This window comes from Arabidopsis lyrata, assembly GCF_000004255.2.
Source record: "Arabidopsis lyrata subsp. lyrata unplaced genomic scaffold ARALYscaffold_7, whole genome shotgun sequence".
Classification (NCBI taxonomy): Eukaryota; Viridiplantae; Streptophyta; class Magnoliopsida; order Brassicales; family Brassicaceae; genus Arabidopsis; species Arabidopsis lyrata.
Window position 1 is genome coordinate 11146441 of NW_003302549.1, and position 15879 is coordinate 11162319.

At 35.2% G+C, this 15879-nt stretch overlaps 4 protein-coding genes and 1 non-coding gene across 5 annotated transcripts; 2 read left to right on the top strand and 3 right to left on the bottom strand.

Annotated features, from left to right (window-relative positions):
- The first annotated feature begins 1603 nt into the window (after positions 1-1603).
- On the top strand, positions 1604-1675 carry TRNAC-GCA. The gene has a single exon. It is a non-coding gene; the product is annotated as a tRNA-Cys (tRNA).
- Positions 1676-1726: 51 nt separating this feature from the next.
- On the bottom strand, positions 1727-4374 carry LOC9304100 (aluminum-activated malate transporter 12). Its single transcript, XM_002870029.2, has 6 exons — positions 3999-4374; positions 3737-3877; positions 3319-3591; positions 3093-3205; positions 2861-3004; positions 1727-2732 (listed from the first exon to the last, which is right to left on the bottom strand). Exons 1-6 carry the CDS (start codon positions 4276-4278, stop codon positions 1992-1994), a joined length of 1692 nt encoding a protein of 563 aa, XP_002870075.1. The 5' UTR covers positions 4279-4374; the 3' UTR covers positions 1727-1991.
- Positions 4375-8296: 3922 nt separating this feature from the next.
- Positions 8297-9688, bottom strand: LOC9306147. The gene is made up of 2 exons (XM_002870030.2): positions 9271-9688; positions 8297-8761 (listed from the first exon to the last, which is right to left on the bottom strand). Exons 1-2 carry the CDS (start codon positions 9493-9495, stop codon positions 8522-8524), a joined length of 465 nt encoding a protein of 154 aa, XP_002870076.1. The 5' UTR covers positions 9496-9688; the 3' UTR covers positions 8297-8521.
- A 1478-nt stretch (positions 9689-11166) lies between these two features.
- On the top strand, positions 11167-13376 carry LOC9306148 (AT-hook motif nuclear-localized protein 13). Its single transcript, XM_002867982.2, has 5 exons — positions 11167-11983; positions 12090-12145; positions 12248-12379; positions 12504-12665; positions 12749-13376. Exons 1-5 carry the CDS (start codon positions 11365-11367, stop codon positions 13088-13090), a joined length of 1311 nt encoding a protein of 436 aa, XP_002868028.2. The 5' UTR covers positions 11167-11364; the 3' UTR covers positions 13091-13376.
- Positions 13377-13396: 20 nt separating this feature from the next.
- LOC9304101 lies at positions 13397-14656 on the bottom strand. The gene is made up of 3 exons (XM_021018411.1): positions 14069-14656; positions 13811-13983; positions 13397-13718 (listed from the first exon to the last, which is right to left on the bottom strand). Exons 1-3 carry the CDS (start codon positions 14594-14596, stop codon positions 13613-13615), a joined length of 807 nt encoding a protein of 268 aa, XP_020874070.1. The 5' UTR covers positions 14597-14656; the 3' UTR covers positions 13397-13612.
- Between the last annotated feature and the right edge of the window lie 1223 nt (positions 14657-15879).

Sequence of the window (15879 nt, forward strand, 5' to 3'; positions counted from 1 at the left end):
CCGGTTTTACACGTTATTTATAAAGAGCACATGATATTTTTTGAAAAAACACTCTATTCAGTTTAATATCTTTCTCTATCATGTTATTTTATAGTAATACACGTTTTTTATTATGATCAGATGTGATTTTCTTTAAAAAAAGATTCTTATTTTCTAGTAATTCACGGTTTTTATTAAGATCACATGTTATTTCTTTGAAAAACAATCTATTCAGTTTAATATCTTTCGCTATCATGTTATTTTGTAGTAATACACGTTTTTTATTATGATCACATGTAATTTATTTAAAAAACGATTCTTATTTTCTAGTAATTCACGGTTTTTATTAAGATCACATGTAATTTATTTAAAAAACGATTCTTATTTTCTAGTAATTCACGGTTTTTATTAAGATCACATGTTATTTCTTTATAAAAAGATTCTATTCAAGTTTAATTTTTCCATAACAATGTTTTTTTTAAAAAAACACTATGTAACAATGTTTTTTCTTAAAAATTCACTACGTTTTTTTAAATAGCATGTATTTTAGTCAGTGTTCAAGAAAGCGCTAGGCGCTAAGCGGGCGGTGACCCAGTGCCTAGCGCCTAGAACGCCTAATCGGAGCCTAGGCGATTTTTTAGGCGGTTTAGACGTTTATAACATAAAATATTATAAATATGATATTATATATAAAAGTTATATAAAATATTTATATAAAACTAAAAATTATGAAATTATAAACAAAAACTAAATAAAACATTAATTTATATTTATATTAAACAATATATGAATATTTATAACTATATATATAAATAAAACTCTAATTGAAATTGAAAAAATACATTAAACAAGTTCTATGTAATTTTAGGCGGTCAAGGCGGTTATCTAGGCGTCGCATGAGAGCCTAGCGCCTAGTCGGGGCCTAGACGACCGCCTAGACCGCTTTTTAGAACACTGATTTTAGTTAAATATAACATGTGAAATTTAGATCTTACGTGCTATTTTGAAAAATATCACGAAACAATGTCGCCTACTGTAGATCTCAAAACAAACGGAGGATGGTTTTGTTATTTCACCTCTTCAGACAAGGTAGGTCCATGCTGTTTTCCGACAGAATTTTCTCTTTCTGCTAGTTTCTTAATTTATGTGTCAAATTTGGCTAGTTAGTAATATTACCCAACTTATAATCTATAAAGCAACTTTTGTGGAAGTGATAACAATCATTTATATTAAAAATCCAATATTTCTGTAAAAGCAATAGTTTCGGGACCATTTGATATTTCAGAAGTTATGTAAACATGTTTTTTTATAAATCCACAAATATGTAGAGATGAATAAACAGAAACTATGTAGAAAGGGGCAAATGTGACGCAGCAACTTGTTTAAAGATGTATGAAAGATATTTGATTTTTCAATTACATTCAAAAAAAAAAAAAGATGTATGAAAGCGCAAAAGTTTGCATTAATTTTCACATTTGTTAGAGACTTGAAACAAGTTGCTGCGTCGTGAGGTTTTTACATTTCATTCTTTTTAAATTTTACAAGAATATTTCTTCTTCTTGAAAATGACTTGTTCAACATTTTTATGTATATATACTTTAAGAACACTGATGGTTATCAACTTGGGTCCATAGCTCAGTGGTAGAGCAATTGACTGCAGATCAATAGGTCACCGGTTCGAACCCGGTTGGGCCCTTCCTTTTCTTTTGTTTTTTGATTAAATTCCAGAATTAAAATTGACAGACCAGAAATAACCGGCCTTAAGGCATCTCAATTCATTACAACACAATGAAACACAGTACTTATTGAATTTTTTATTCAAGAAACAATAATTTTCTTTTTAGTAATTCTTAAAACAAATACACGAAAAGCATCCGATTACTAATTTCCATCATCGTGAAAATGACAAACCGAATCATACCGAACCAAATGAATCGCATCATTGATATCTCATACCGATCGGTTTAGTCTAATCTAAAAAAAAAACTAATTTCTCGCCGTCGTTCGTTGCTTCATTCAGCGGCGCCGACACTGATCGTAACATTCGCCGGTTTTTCGCATCGGGCATCGTCAGCCGTCGGATCTCGCGTGTTATCGTACTCCTTAAAAGATGCGATCCTTCCCAATTCCTCAACTTCTTCGATTACATTATCAAGTCTCGCCACCATTTCCACTAGCAACGACGCAAACGCCGCGAACGGTAAAGCTTCCGAGAATTCGAGACTCGTCATCACCGCGATTTTGCTCAGCTGTGGCCGTAACATCCTCCTCTCTCCCGCCGCCGACATCTCGGAGTTACTGTTCTTGAACGATCTCCGATACTCCATTAAAGCTGACGTGTCAGTCCTAAAGCTCGAAAGCGAAACGGCTCCGTTTTGCCCTTGACGTGCACCGGTTTCTGTAACTTTACGCGTACCGGTTTCGGTATTTTGAAGAGAAACGTCGCCGTTTAGATCTTTTCCAATATTACTGTTGTTGCGTTGCGAGACGGTATCGTTTTGGTGTTTGTTACTAGAAACGCTGCCGTTTTGGTGTTTATTACGATGGAGATTAGAACCAAGGAAGAGTTTAGGCTGAGACTTGATGGCGGAATTAAGATCTTGAAGTGCCACGTGGAGATGATCGGATAGAATCTCCGGTGAACAGTGACGGTGGTTTGAGATGCTATCCGCGAGTTCCGTCAAAGCTTTGCATACTTCTCCGGCTAATCTTACACAAGGGTCTTTAAAAAGCGCGCGAACAGATCTTGGAGTCTTGAAAAAAAAAACAAATACATATATATAGAAAATTAGTTTAAGTATAGACAAAAAAAAAAGAAAATTAGTTTAAGTTAATTCAATTTACAAAACATATATAACATTATTAATGTAATTAGACTTACTTGAATCTCAGTTTGTAAGCAACCGTGAAGAGCAACAACAGTGTAACCAAATTGACGAAGCACAGCTCCAACTTTAACATATTGTTGACATGGAAATCTATGACAACGTAATGTGTGTCTCGGCTCCCAATTTGCATATAATGCCTGAAATTCATTTTAGTTTCATATTTTTATATCTTTTACCAAAACCAAAATCTTGAAATTGGAGTTTTATATATAAAAAAAGACTTACAAGTGTTTCATCAGTGGATTTAGAATCCAAAACAGCTTGATACCCTTCGTAGATTCTGTCTTTTGAATCTGTTTTTTCTTTCTCTTTCTCCTCAAAGTACTCATTCACACATGCTATAAAATATTAATACCAAATAAATTATGTGCTATTTTTGGAATTATAAGTTTTGGTGTTAATTGTAAGTTTGTAACAAAACATAAAAATGATATTTTCGGGAATTACATACCTTCTATAGAGCGAGAGAGGCCTTGGAGTTTACCAACGGTGGTCTTGTGTAGATCTTCACCAGACCATATAGGAAAAACAAGAAGGCTCATGAAAAGACAGATTCCGCAACCAATGGCTATAGTGTAGAATCTATCGTGTGCTATGTTTATCACACTATCTACTCGATAGCTTGACACCGTTATAAGATTGAACGTCAAGAGAAATATCACAACACCGTAATCGTAATTCTTCTTTATGTATGGTATAAATCTTATATAAGTTGCAGCCGCTCCTGTAACCATTAGAATGAGATCATAAATTAGTGAACTCCTAAAGATTTTTATAAACAGTTGTCTCTAAAACTTAAGACATTTTACGGTTAGAGACTCCAATTTGAATAATAAGAAATGCATTAAAACGGGTGAATTGTTGCATACCAATGACAAAAACAGCAGTGCCAATGAAAATAGCTCGAAGGACTTTGCCGGAATCATTAGCTACAAACTCAATGAAAAATGCCAAAGATCCCGCAATTAGTGTCCCTAATCCTCTATTAAGCCCTTTGCACAACGTTGCACCTAAAAAGTCAAGAAGTTGAACAAAACGTTATGACTTAATTAATAACATGCACTTATTTATTACAATACCATAATTGATTATAAGATGTATGTATATAAGGAGATATATTGTTAAACTTACCGGCAGAGAACTCAAGGACGACGACGACGGTCATGACGGCCCAAATAGCATTGCTTCCAATGCCTTTGAAGAGAGGCTCCATGAGATATAACAAAGATACAAGTGTCATCGAAAGACCTACTTTAAGGGCATGTATCACTCTTCTCGGATCTTCTTTTCCGACACTCCAAAGCTTTTTCGGTATCCTCTTGATCTTCTCAGAAGGTTCTAGAACCATCCACTTCGTCTTGCTCAAACCTTCCTCCATCTCAATGCTCCCTACGTGAACCTTGTTGGACATTTTGAGGGAGACAAATTGGTTCTCTCTCTCTCCTTTTTTTTTTTTGTAATAGGAGTATACAAGAATAGAATGTGTTGTGTATTCTCTATATATAGTTCTTTGTGTGTGTGTGTATATGTTTATGTATATATAGAGTGATATATGGATGATGGATCTATGGTTTGCGTATGCGATGCGTAGACTATCTGGCTAGAGGAAAACAAGTTAATACGTGTGATTGTGTTGGTTGAACTACGAGAATCTCTTTTAGGTTCGATTGGTAATTAAAAAAATTACGTGTCGTATGACTTAAAATGGCGATTATATTAATTAAGGGTGAAATTTGATGTTTTGTCATTTTTGAGGTAAATTAAAAATAAATTTTTAACCATTTTACGGTTTCGCTTGACGATCATTTTGATAAATATCATGTGATGTTATTCTTTCTAATATATTTTTACGATTTAACGATTCTATCGCATTAATAATTGTTCATATCATTTGAGGTTTTATTCAACATTCTTAGTTTTAAAAAAAACGATCTCGTGGTGTTACATTTTGAGCTCTATATGTATACTTTTACATAATTACTTTTAATAGATACAGAAATAATATTCTCTTTTGGCTAGTGAGCAAAGATTAGATTGATGGGTTTCACATGACTTGCAATTACTGATGTTAATATTAAATTAAAGAGTACTTTTATGTCTTTTGTTCACAAGATAGATGGAAAAAAAATAAGTCAAAAGCTATTGAAAAAGATATATATTAAACTAACATACGTTCCATAATGCTACTAGTTTTAAAATTAGAGATCCAATTATTTTCCTTAGGAATATGCATGTGTCACCCAATTAGTACTAATATTGTTAAACAGGTTGTTCCAAAAACTAGATCTTAGTCATATACGTTGTTCTCTTAGATTAAAGAATATAGGTACGTACACTTTTAATGACATTGATGATCTAACAAAAAAAAAAGTACGAATCTTATTATTATTATTATTATTTTTTTTTTTTTGACAACTTTGGATCGACAAAGCCCGATCCATAACCAATCCCTACTACGCAGGGTAACGCGACTTAGTGGAGTCGAACTCCGGTGGGGAAGGCGGAGTCAAATGAGAATTAGTTATGGGCGGACCAAGGATAAGTTATTGTGTTAACTGTTAAGCTAAATAGAGATCAAATATGTAAAGTCCATGCACGAATTTCTATTTTCAATAACAATAAAAAGAAGATTAAACATATATTTTGCAATTACAATTTAGCGTTAACACTCACACAAACAAACAAAAACAATTCAAAGTATAGAAATACTCAAAAACAATTTAGCATAATTGTTTTGTAGAAATATTGTGTAGTTGTGGATGCATGTAAGAAAGTCAAAAACAAGTTATCACTGTCGCAACTCTCAACTAAAGTTGACCTTTTAGATCCTTGAAAGTCGTACCAACGTTGACACATAACACATGTATACCTATTTTTTTTTGCACGGGGACAACTAATTTTTATAAATTGTGTGTGTTTAATCACATTATATGAATTAAAAAGCCACGTTAACCCCCTAAATATGAAACCGCCATGTAAATTGCATAATATCTAAGTTTTATATATACATAACACTTATTCGATATATGTCTATCTAATAAAAAATCAACTGAGTTCGAACAACAAACTAAAACCACTAAATGCACAATGCAAATTGAATAAGCAAGAGATCTCGAACTGTCAGTATATTACAGAAAAAAATTAAAATTATAAAAGAATATATTTGTTTTAAATTGTGAAAATTAATTCTTGCCACGTTTACTTGGTAAGATCAGTTTAAGTTTTGTATCATTTGAAATAGTTAAGTACGAAATAAACAAAACAGAAAATAAATTAGCTTGGGTTTGAAAGAAAGATTTTTTAAAAAATGTACCTTCACGAAATATAACTCAAACCGTCATCTTCTGCCAAAAGGAAAATAAAAACGTGAACAATATTAATGATGACACGGGTTGCGACTTGTGGGTTGATATACAGCTCATTGAAATGAATTTTGTTGGAGATTAGTTTATAAATTTAATTATCTTCAAAGAAAGATCGTGTTTTGCTTCTATATATGTGGCTGATTAGTTTTATAAATTCAGATTTTACATTATGGATTTCAACTTCATATATGGACAATTTTAGTTCGACATCGAGTTTTGTATTCGAATATTAATAACAACTATCAGGAAAATCCAAGAAATTAAACTAAGATACGATTCTCTTTGTAGTGTTGTGTGTAGAGGTAATAGATCTTTCTATATGCAACAGAACAGCTGTTCCCGTGTTGTTGAGTTTTTAAGATTTCAGATTTCTCGTGTGTTGTCCATGTGGCTCATGTGAGATCTCCACACGTGGCAGGAAAAAGATTGTTGAAGGAAACTGAAGTTACCAATACAAAGATCAAAAAAGAAACTTGGTGGATTCATGCTTAAACCAAAAAGGATGATCATACTATTATTATTAGGCCTGGGAATTCGAACCGGTCGGTTTATTCGGGTTCGGTTTCTCGGTTTTTCGGTTATTTCGGAATTTGAAAGCTGTTCCGAAACTAACCGACTAAGATTTCGGTTCGGTTCGGTTGGGACACAGTTATTTCGGGTTTTGTAATTCAGTTATTCGGTTCAATCGTTTTGGGCCAAAACTGTTTTTAAAAGTGGGCTTTGTCTTTTATTTTTTGAACTAACTGGGCTTATCTTAATTGGAAACAAAAAAAAAAAAAAAAAAAAAGAGAAGGATAAGCTTTTGTCTTCAACGAAGCAACCAACGGCCGACGAACCGACGAATGGAGACACCGGCGGCGAGTTCTGAAAGGCGGAGCGGGCGTATAGATCTGAAAGGCGAAGAAGATGATGATGATGATAAGTTGTTGGTGATGAATCGAAGAAGAAGAGAAGCTGTTGATAATAGATCGAAGAAGAAGAAGAAGATGTTGGTAATAGATCGAAGAAGAAGCATAAGAAGAAGGAGAAGTTGAAGAAGAATAAGATTATGATGATGATGAATGATTGATGATTGACGAAACTATCTAAAAAGAGAAAGAAGAAGAAGAATAGAAAGCTCTAAACGAAGAAGAAGAACGGCTAGGGTTAATATTAGGTTAGGGTTTTTGTTTTTCGGTTAACCGTTCGGTTCGAGCGAACAGAACCGAAATTCTCGGTTAACCGAACCTAAATTAATATCTTTCCGATCGGTTTAACTCAATTAAGTTGAACCGAACCGATTTGCCCAAACCTCGGTTCGGTTCGGTTCGGTTCAAATTCCCAGGCCTAATTATTATGTATACACACAAAAAAAAGATCTCTTAGTAATACAAATTACAAAGTCCAATAGATGCAAATAAAGTGTGAAATATATCCCACAATCAATTGTGTGATTGTCTAATCATAAAGCTAGTCAGTTTTTTGGGCTCAAGAATCAAAAACCAATTCTTACTGCACAATCTAGTTCAATACTTATTACAACATGTTTTCTTATATTGTATGATTTGATACCAACATTTTGAACTGCTTATGAAATAAAAACCTTTCCTAACCTCTCTTGTGTTCCAAATCATTCATACTATTAGTAATCGTCATTGATCCTTAATGCATTTTTTTTTTTAAAAGTAACGGGTCGTCTAACAAGTCCATCAAAACGGGAACTCCTAGATCTCTCTATATGCACCGGATTCATATGGTTCCAATGGAAATAAATGCTACTTGAAACGAGATTGTTCGCACGGTCCATGGACTTTTTTGGCGTGTTTGTACTAGACCTATTCTCCAAAGCCTATACAATCCTCCCTTTCGACAAAAGCACATCACTGTTCCATTAGTCCCTCATCCGAAGAAGACGAATATTGCGGATACATTCGACCTGCTCACCTTGCTCTTTTTGTTTTATTTGGGCTGGCTGGCTCCTTTGTGATCGACATTTTCTCCCTGTTATTTGCTCTAGTGTCTACTTGCACGCTGTTGAACTACCTAAACCCCCAATTCTATGGATTTTTTTTTCCGCAAAATCTATACCAAAAATCAAAAACTAAAAACAAATCATATGAATCAAATCAGTTAGTACAGACTCGATAAGCCAAATTGGAATATAGTTCAAAGACACAAACAAAGCTAAACTGATCATTGCCCTTTCTCGTCAATATGTCTGCAACTCTATTTGCTTCCCTTTTTACACATTTAATCCGGAGTTTCTGATAAAACAAAAACCTGTCCTAACCTTCTCTGTTGCAAAATCATTCATACTATAAATAACCTTCCATGATGTTCAATACATTGCTGGAGTTTCCCATCAGAAGACACAACTAGTCCTCTTACTTTTACAGGCTTCGTTTTGCGTTTAATTTGGAGTCTTGGGATAGTCTTAATACAGTTATGATCATCTTCTGCGTTTGTCAGTTTCTCTCCCTCTTCCAAAAACTCATCTGCAACATCTCCATCTTCATCAACCCTTAGCCGTTTCGTATACCATCTTAGTCCCTGATTCATTCAAGAGAGAGCTATATATAATACAGCCTGTGACAGAACCAATATCCAAGAAGATAATGCAAGCTCTTAACTAAGGAAATTTCACGACTTATCAAAGTGACCTAAACAGCTAGACAATCTAACATTATAAATCAAGTAACAACTAACTGGAGGAACCACAGGAGTAACAATATAAACAGAAGTGATACCGAGTCATTGTCTAAAGTCAAAGAAAAGACAATAATGCTAAAGCAAGAACAGAGAGTATCGAAATCAATTTTGTAAACTATGCTAAGAGAGTCAAACTGAGGACAATGTAGAACAAGATTCATGATCATAAACAGCTAAAGTAAAACTAAAGAACGATGAATCTTTAGTGGCAACATGAACATGGAACTTACTAATCAATCTCAAAGCCAATGTTCGAAATTTCGTAAGCTAATCTAACTAACTAGAATCAACACTTCAATATGAAGCAATCAACCACTATATCAACCGTTCCAGAACGGGAACATTCAAACCTGAATACCACCGTCTCCATTGGCGCAAGGCTGAAGAAGAGGACCAAGTTGAGACCTTTCGACAGCAACTTGAACCGGAACTCCAAATCCTTTCCTTGGTAATCCAGTTTCACGAAATCTCGTCTGATTATCTCCGTCACCGGAAACATTAATATCATCTTCCTCATTTTTCAACACTTCCTGGCCAAATCCAAACACACCAGCCAATTTCTTGAAAAACCCCATTCCAATCCTTAGAAAAAAAAATGATCTTTTTATAAGTTAATCAGAAACATATACTTTTAGGGTTTATAAAACTGAATCCTTAGACCCAATTCTCTACTTCATAAACTGAATCCGAAAATCTCCACTCTATGCGACGACAATGGAGGAAAGTGGATCAAAGAGAATCTTCTTCTTCTTACTTTGCTCATTTTTCTACTTTCCAAATCTAAACCCATCTCCTTCATTAACTGGCGGTAAATTTTTATTTACTAGTGGGCTACATTATAGAGAACTAAGCCCATTAATAAAAGCCCACCTGACCAGTAATTCTTACTTTTGGTCAATCTTCCCTTTAGTTTCCTCGAGTGTTTTCAATTAAAAACTCAACTCTTATTATGTATTTGCAGAATCGTCTGATAAATCTTAAGTACTTCAAAAAACAAAAAAAAGACATTCGTTATCTGTCTCAAACATATTTCTAATTTCAGGTACCAATTCTTCACAGCATCTGGTTTTACGTGTCCGGTTTCTTAAGGTACGCGCATGGCTTAAACTATTTGATAACATTTGCTTTTATTGCTTGTTGGTCTAGTAAAGTCAATCACTTTAGTCGCTACCTATACATAAAAGTTTAGTACTTTCACATTGATTATCATCATCCCCAACAAAACCAGATACACATCACATCCTTTTTTTTTTTTGTCCTTTGGATTAAACCAGGGTACAAAAAACCAAACCGGTAACTTCCATTATCTCGTGAACAAGTATGGGAGAAGAGTGGATGGATATAAATAACACTGAATTCATTTCAATATGACATTTAAATACACTTTTGTTCCTTTTATCTAAAGTTGCTTGTATTAAATACAGTATTTGTTTGTTTCATTCTATTCAAACTCCAGTGGGTCTTTCTCTATGTGACATAGTAGCATTAAAAATTAGTAACTTGAGTTTGTCAATTTAATTTGGAATCTATATAGAACAGTATTCTGAATAGATTTTTCTTAAAAAGATGAGGCAATAGAAGGACAAAATGGTCAAAATAAGCTGCTGTCATTTTCAAACTAGTGATTGTTTTTAAGATCTGAGGATATACTTAAGAAAAAAATCTGACACATCAAAGTACAAAACCCATGTTTATTTGGATTTCCCAAACACAGTCAAACCAAGATCTTTAGTTTTACATATATTATTCTCTTATTAATTCTTGTGCATTTGTTTTCATTTTAGAATTTTTTGTTACTTTTCTAGTACTCACTTCTGAGAGTTTGAGTCCCTCTCTCTAATTCAATGTCTCATTCCGGTTTAATTTTCACTTCCAATAACAAAACTCGGTTCATTCAATGCAACAATGAAAAATTATGTGAAAAAACCAAAAAATAAATTGAAAAACATTTATTAAAACAGAACTAGAGTTAAAGGAGAACCTCAAAGAGTACATTACATTACAACTAGAAACTATAAATGGACTTATTAAAGACTCTCCTCCTAATTGCATTCATTCACATTTTAACAAAACCTTAAGTAAATTATATCTTTAGATTTATTAAAATGAAATAAATAAATTAAAAAAAAAAACCAAATCTCCTGAAAACTGAAAACCCTAAACCAAAGATTTGTTTCCTCAATTTATTCTTTTATTTATAAATTAAATCTTTTTTAAAAAAGAAATAGACACTAACTAGATCGTCCCTTCTTCTGATGAAGAACTCAAGAAGAGAGAGAGAGAGAGTTGTTAGCTAGCTCACACGCTTTCGCTTAAAACTCAAAAACCTGCACTTTCTCGTCTATTTTCTCGGCATTCGTAAAACAGAAAAGTGGGTCTCCAAGAAAATTACCCTAAAATCACAAATCTTCAATAAAGATTGATACTTTTCTCCTCCTCCTTCAATGGATTCCAGAGAAATCCACCACCAACAACAGCAGCAACAACAACAACAGCAGCAACAGCAGCAACAACATCTACAACAACAACCACCGCCAGGGATGTTAATGAGTCACCACAATTCCTACAATCGAAACCCTAACGCCGCCGCCGCCGCCGTGTTAATGGGTCACAACACCTCCACATCTCAAGCTATGCATCAGCGATTACCTTTTGGTTCTATGTCACCGCATCAGCCTCAACAACATCAGTATCATCATCCTCAGCCTCAGCAACAGATAGATCAGAAGACTCTTGAATCTCTTGGATTTGATGGATCGCCTTCTTCTGTTGCCGCGACGACTCAACAACAGTCGATGAGATTTGGGATCGACCATCAACAGGTGAAGAAGAAACGAGGTAGACCTAGGAAGTATGCTGCTGATGGTGGTGGTAGTAACATTGCTCTTGGTTTGGCTCCTACTTCGCCTCTTCCTACAGCTTCTAATTCATACGGTGGTGGAAATGAAGGTGGTGGTACTGGTGGTGATAGCGGCGGAGCTAATGCGAACTCTTCCGATCCACCTGCTAAACGGAACAGAGGACGTCCTCCTGGCTCCGGTAAGAAGCAGCTTGACGCTTTAGGTACAGGATCTATCTCTCTCTCTCTCTCTCTCTGATCAAATCAAATTCACTGTTTGCAATTCTACTTAATGGGTTTTGTCTTGTGTGTGTGTGTGTGTTTGAGCAGGAGGAACAGGAGGAGTTGGGTTCACACCTCATGTCATTGAGGTTAAAACAGGAGAGGTAATGTGTTGTTGTAGGAACTCTTTAATCTTGAGTTTGTTTTTATTTTGAGTAATTTTGCTTGTTTCTTTGGTTTAAGTTATGATCTTTCATTCTATTCAGGACATAGCTACGAAGGTAATGGCGTTTACGAACCAAGGGCCACGCGCAATCTGTATTCTCTCAGCTACAGGAGCTGTAACTAATGTGAAACTTCGTCAAGCTACCAATCCTAGTGGAATTGTTAAATATGAGGTATAAATTACTCATGTTCTTTGTGCATTGCTTGCTTCATGGCCCCATTTGAGCAATGTTGTTATCGAAGGGAGCTGGAATTTGAATCTTGTATTGAGCTGTATTGGATGTGTTGTTGTTGCAGGGCCGATTTGAAATCATTTCTCTGTCAGGTTCTTTTTTGAATTCTGAGAGTAATGGTACTGTGACCAAAACTGGTAACTTGAGTGTGTCGCTGGCTGGACAAGATGGCGGGATTGTGGGTGGAAGTGTTGCTGGAATGCTAGTAGCTGGATCACAAGTCCAGGTTGGTCAAATTCTTAACCTTTACACTCAAGTTAAAATCAGAAAGTGTTCAAGATACTGACTTTGATTCGGGTTTTTATATAGGTCATTGTGGGAAGCTTTGTCCCAGATGGAAGGAAGCAGAAACAAAGCGCAGGGCGTGCTCAGAATACCCCTGAGCCAGCTTCAGCTCCAGCCAATATGTTGAGCTTTGGTGGTGGTGGTGGTGGACCCGGAAGCCCTCGATCTCAAGGACAACAACACTCAAGCGAGTCATCAGAGGAAAACGAAAGTAATTCTCCGTTGCACCGTGGTACCAACAACAACAATAACAACAGCAACAACAACAACAACAATCATGGGCTATTTGGAAACGCTACACCTCAACCGCTTCACCAAATTCCTATGCAGATGTACCATCTCTGGCCTGGCAGCAGTCCTCAATAAACAGATGGTTCATGGGTCAAGATTGACCGGGTTTGCTTCTCTGTTCCTTTTGACACATCTCTCCATCAGAATTATATCTATAAAGTAGATTGAGCTTTCTTACTCTCTCATCTTCTTCTCCTTCTTATTTCTCTTAAATTTAGCTTTGGTTTTAGATAAATAGAGAGAGAGACATGTTAAGTAGGTTTCAAATTCAATCTTGTTTAGTTTGGTTCTTAGTAGTTTCTTTTGATTGTGATGATCATAAAAGACTTGTTCTTTTTTCTTATAATCAACGAATTATCCACTTTAATTTCAAAATTCTGATTCTAAACTATACAAAGCTTTACAAAAGCACTTTTATTCTCTTATAATAAGGTTACATTCGTTTTCTTCAACATACATGTTCATTACTCTTCAGGTTAAACCAACAAAAAAGTTAGTAAAATACAACAGTGAAATACACTAAAGATCGATACTTGGTACATAATCTTAATTTAGACTCCATTACTCCTTTTTCATCATCTCCATCTTCATCTTCGTCTAAACTGCAGAAATCATGACTGGTGATGCAGCCATTAACTCTTCTTCATCATCATCATCATCCTCTGCCTCCCACATGAAATGTGCATACGATCCCAAAACCATACTACAAAGTTACAACAACACAAACATTTAGATTCAAGTAAAGAAAATCAAATTTCGGATTAGTAAAAGTAATCAAAAGAATACAAATTTTACCAATCATTAGGAGAAGCATTAACAGCTTGATCAAAGTAACCTTGAGCTCTCTTCTCATCTTTCTTCGTTTCCCATATCAATCTTCCATACATGGACAAAGCTTCTCCATCTCCTGGATTCTCCAGTATTGCTCTTCCATAATACTCTTCAGCTCTCTCAGCATCTTTCTCCACCTGAAGATTCAAATCCCAAATTCAATAATCAAAAACCTAATCTCCATTTCACAAAACTCAAGTTCAGCTTCTAAAAATCACTAACCTCGTACAAAAACTTTCCGTAATTCATCAAAAGAAGCGAATTATTAGGATTTGATTTCAACATCTCTCGATAATAATCACCGATCTTGCTCTTATCTTCATAACCGCCTCCTCCGTTTCCATAACCGCCGCTAAAACCAGATCCACCACCACAACCACCACCGGAGAATCCTTTCTCCTCCACAGGTAAACCACCGGAGATCAAAGACCCCCAACCATCTCCAAACCTTATTTCTTCCTCCTCAGCTTCATCATCCTCCGGGATTTTCGCCGGTGAAGGCTTAGATCCAACACTTTTCAACATTCTCTCAGATCTAATCACATCACTTTCCGATAAAACCCTCCGCATCCCGACATTAGCCTTAACCTCGATGGAGATCTTCCCGCCGGTGAATCTCTCGCCGTAGCTTGATAATGATTCGACGGAGTTGTTCCTGGAGATAGGTGTCATCTTCCGTGAAGAACCACCTGAAATAAACCGGTTTTGAAGAACCGGCATCGAACCGGTTCTCATCAATAGAGATTTCATCAATGGAGTTCTTCTTTCTCTTCTCTTCGATCTCAGAGAGTGATGGTGATAATAATAATCCAGTTATTGCTATATATATAGCTTCATTTCTACCGTACGATCATCTGACTTTCATTTCATATGTACCGTTAGATCTGTTGACTTTCTCGCGCTACATTTCCCTTTTCCGTGTAATACACTTAAAGTAGGATGATCTCAACCGTCCGATGTGAAGACCGTCAAGGGGGAAGAATCAGCTACGAGCTGACTTAACACGTGTGGAGGATTTGCACGTGATCGACGACTCTTCGATTACCACGTGGAGCTTTTGTTGCACCCAGAATTACGAAACCACCATTACCATACTTTTATGAAAAACCTATTGGCGTTTCAGTAAGAATCATAAACAATGAGTATTATCGAAACTATAAAAATTTTGTTGTCATGTCAAATATTATTGGGTAAATTGCATAGCAGGGCATAAGACCATGTTTTAATTTCATGTTTTGGCAAAGTGAGAATTAGTTTTCAAGTTTTGACAATTTAGCCAAAATCTGACCATTTTACCCCTGCCAGCGTAACGATGTACTGTTCACTGTACGGTTCAGTTATGCGGTTCAGTTACGTACACTGTTCCGGTTAGGCAATATATTTTCGTTTTTAATTGATTTCTGGGGCTATACAGTGAAAAATAGGGATTAATAACATTAAAAAACAATGAGACAAGAGAATTTAATGCCCAAAAAGTTTAGACATGACTCATGTCACAATTAATGCAAAAGTCATCATTACTTTTTCTAATATTAGTTTATATGTGTGAATAGTTGTAAGAGATAAACATGATCCATCAAACAAACAAATTAGTCTGAACGAATGTGATGCTGGAGAAGTTTTGATCTTCTTGATTTACAAAGTTTGGAGCCAAGACAAGCATTGATCGTGTAAGTAATGAAATTGGTTAAAAAGTTTTTTGTTATAACACACTAGGGTCTTGTTGTGTTCGAAATCAACATTGTTTTTATATAAAAACCCAGAATATTTTTATTTCCAATTTTTTTAGTTGAAAATGCTAAATGAGGATAGATTTATGTATATAAGTGTGTAGTTGGGAATTCTTTTTGTTTTTTGTAGATATAATCATGCTTTCATTTTCATTTAATGGGGTTCTGCTGAATTTATGATGCAGGTGGGTAATGGATATTCCCGTATTTACTATGGTGGGTAAGTGGAGATGCAAAGAAGAAGAATGGAAATTTGAACCATGGGAAGGCTGGTTTGGTCGTTGTGTACGTGTTAAGGAAAAC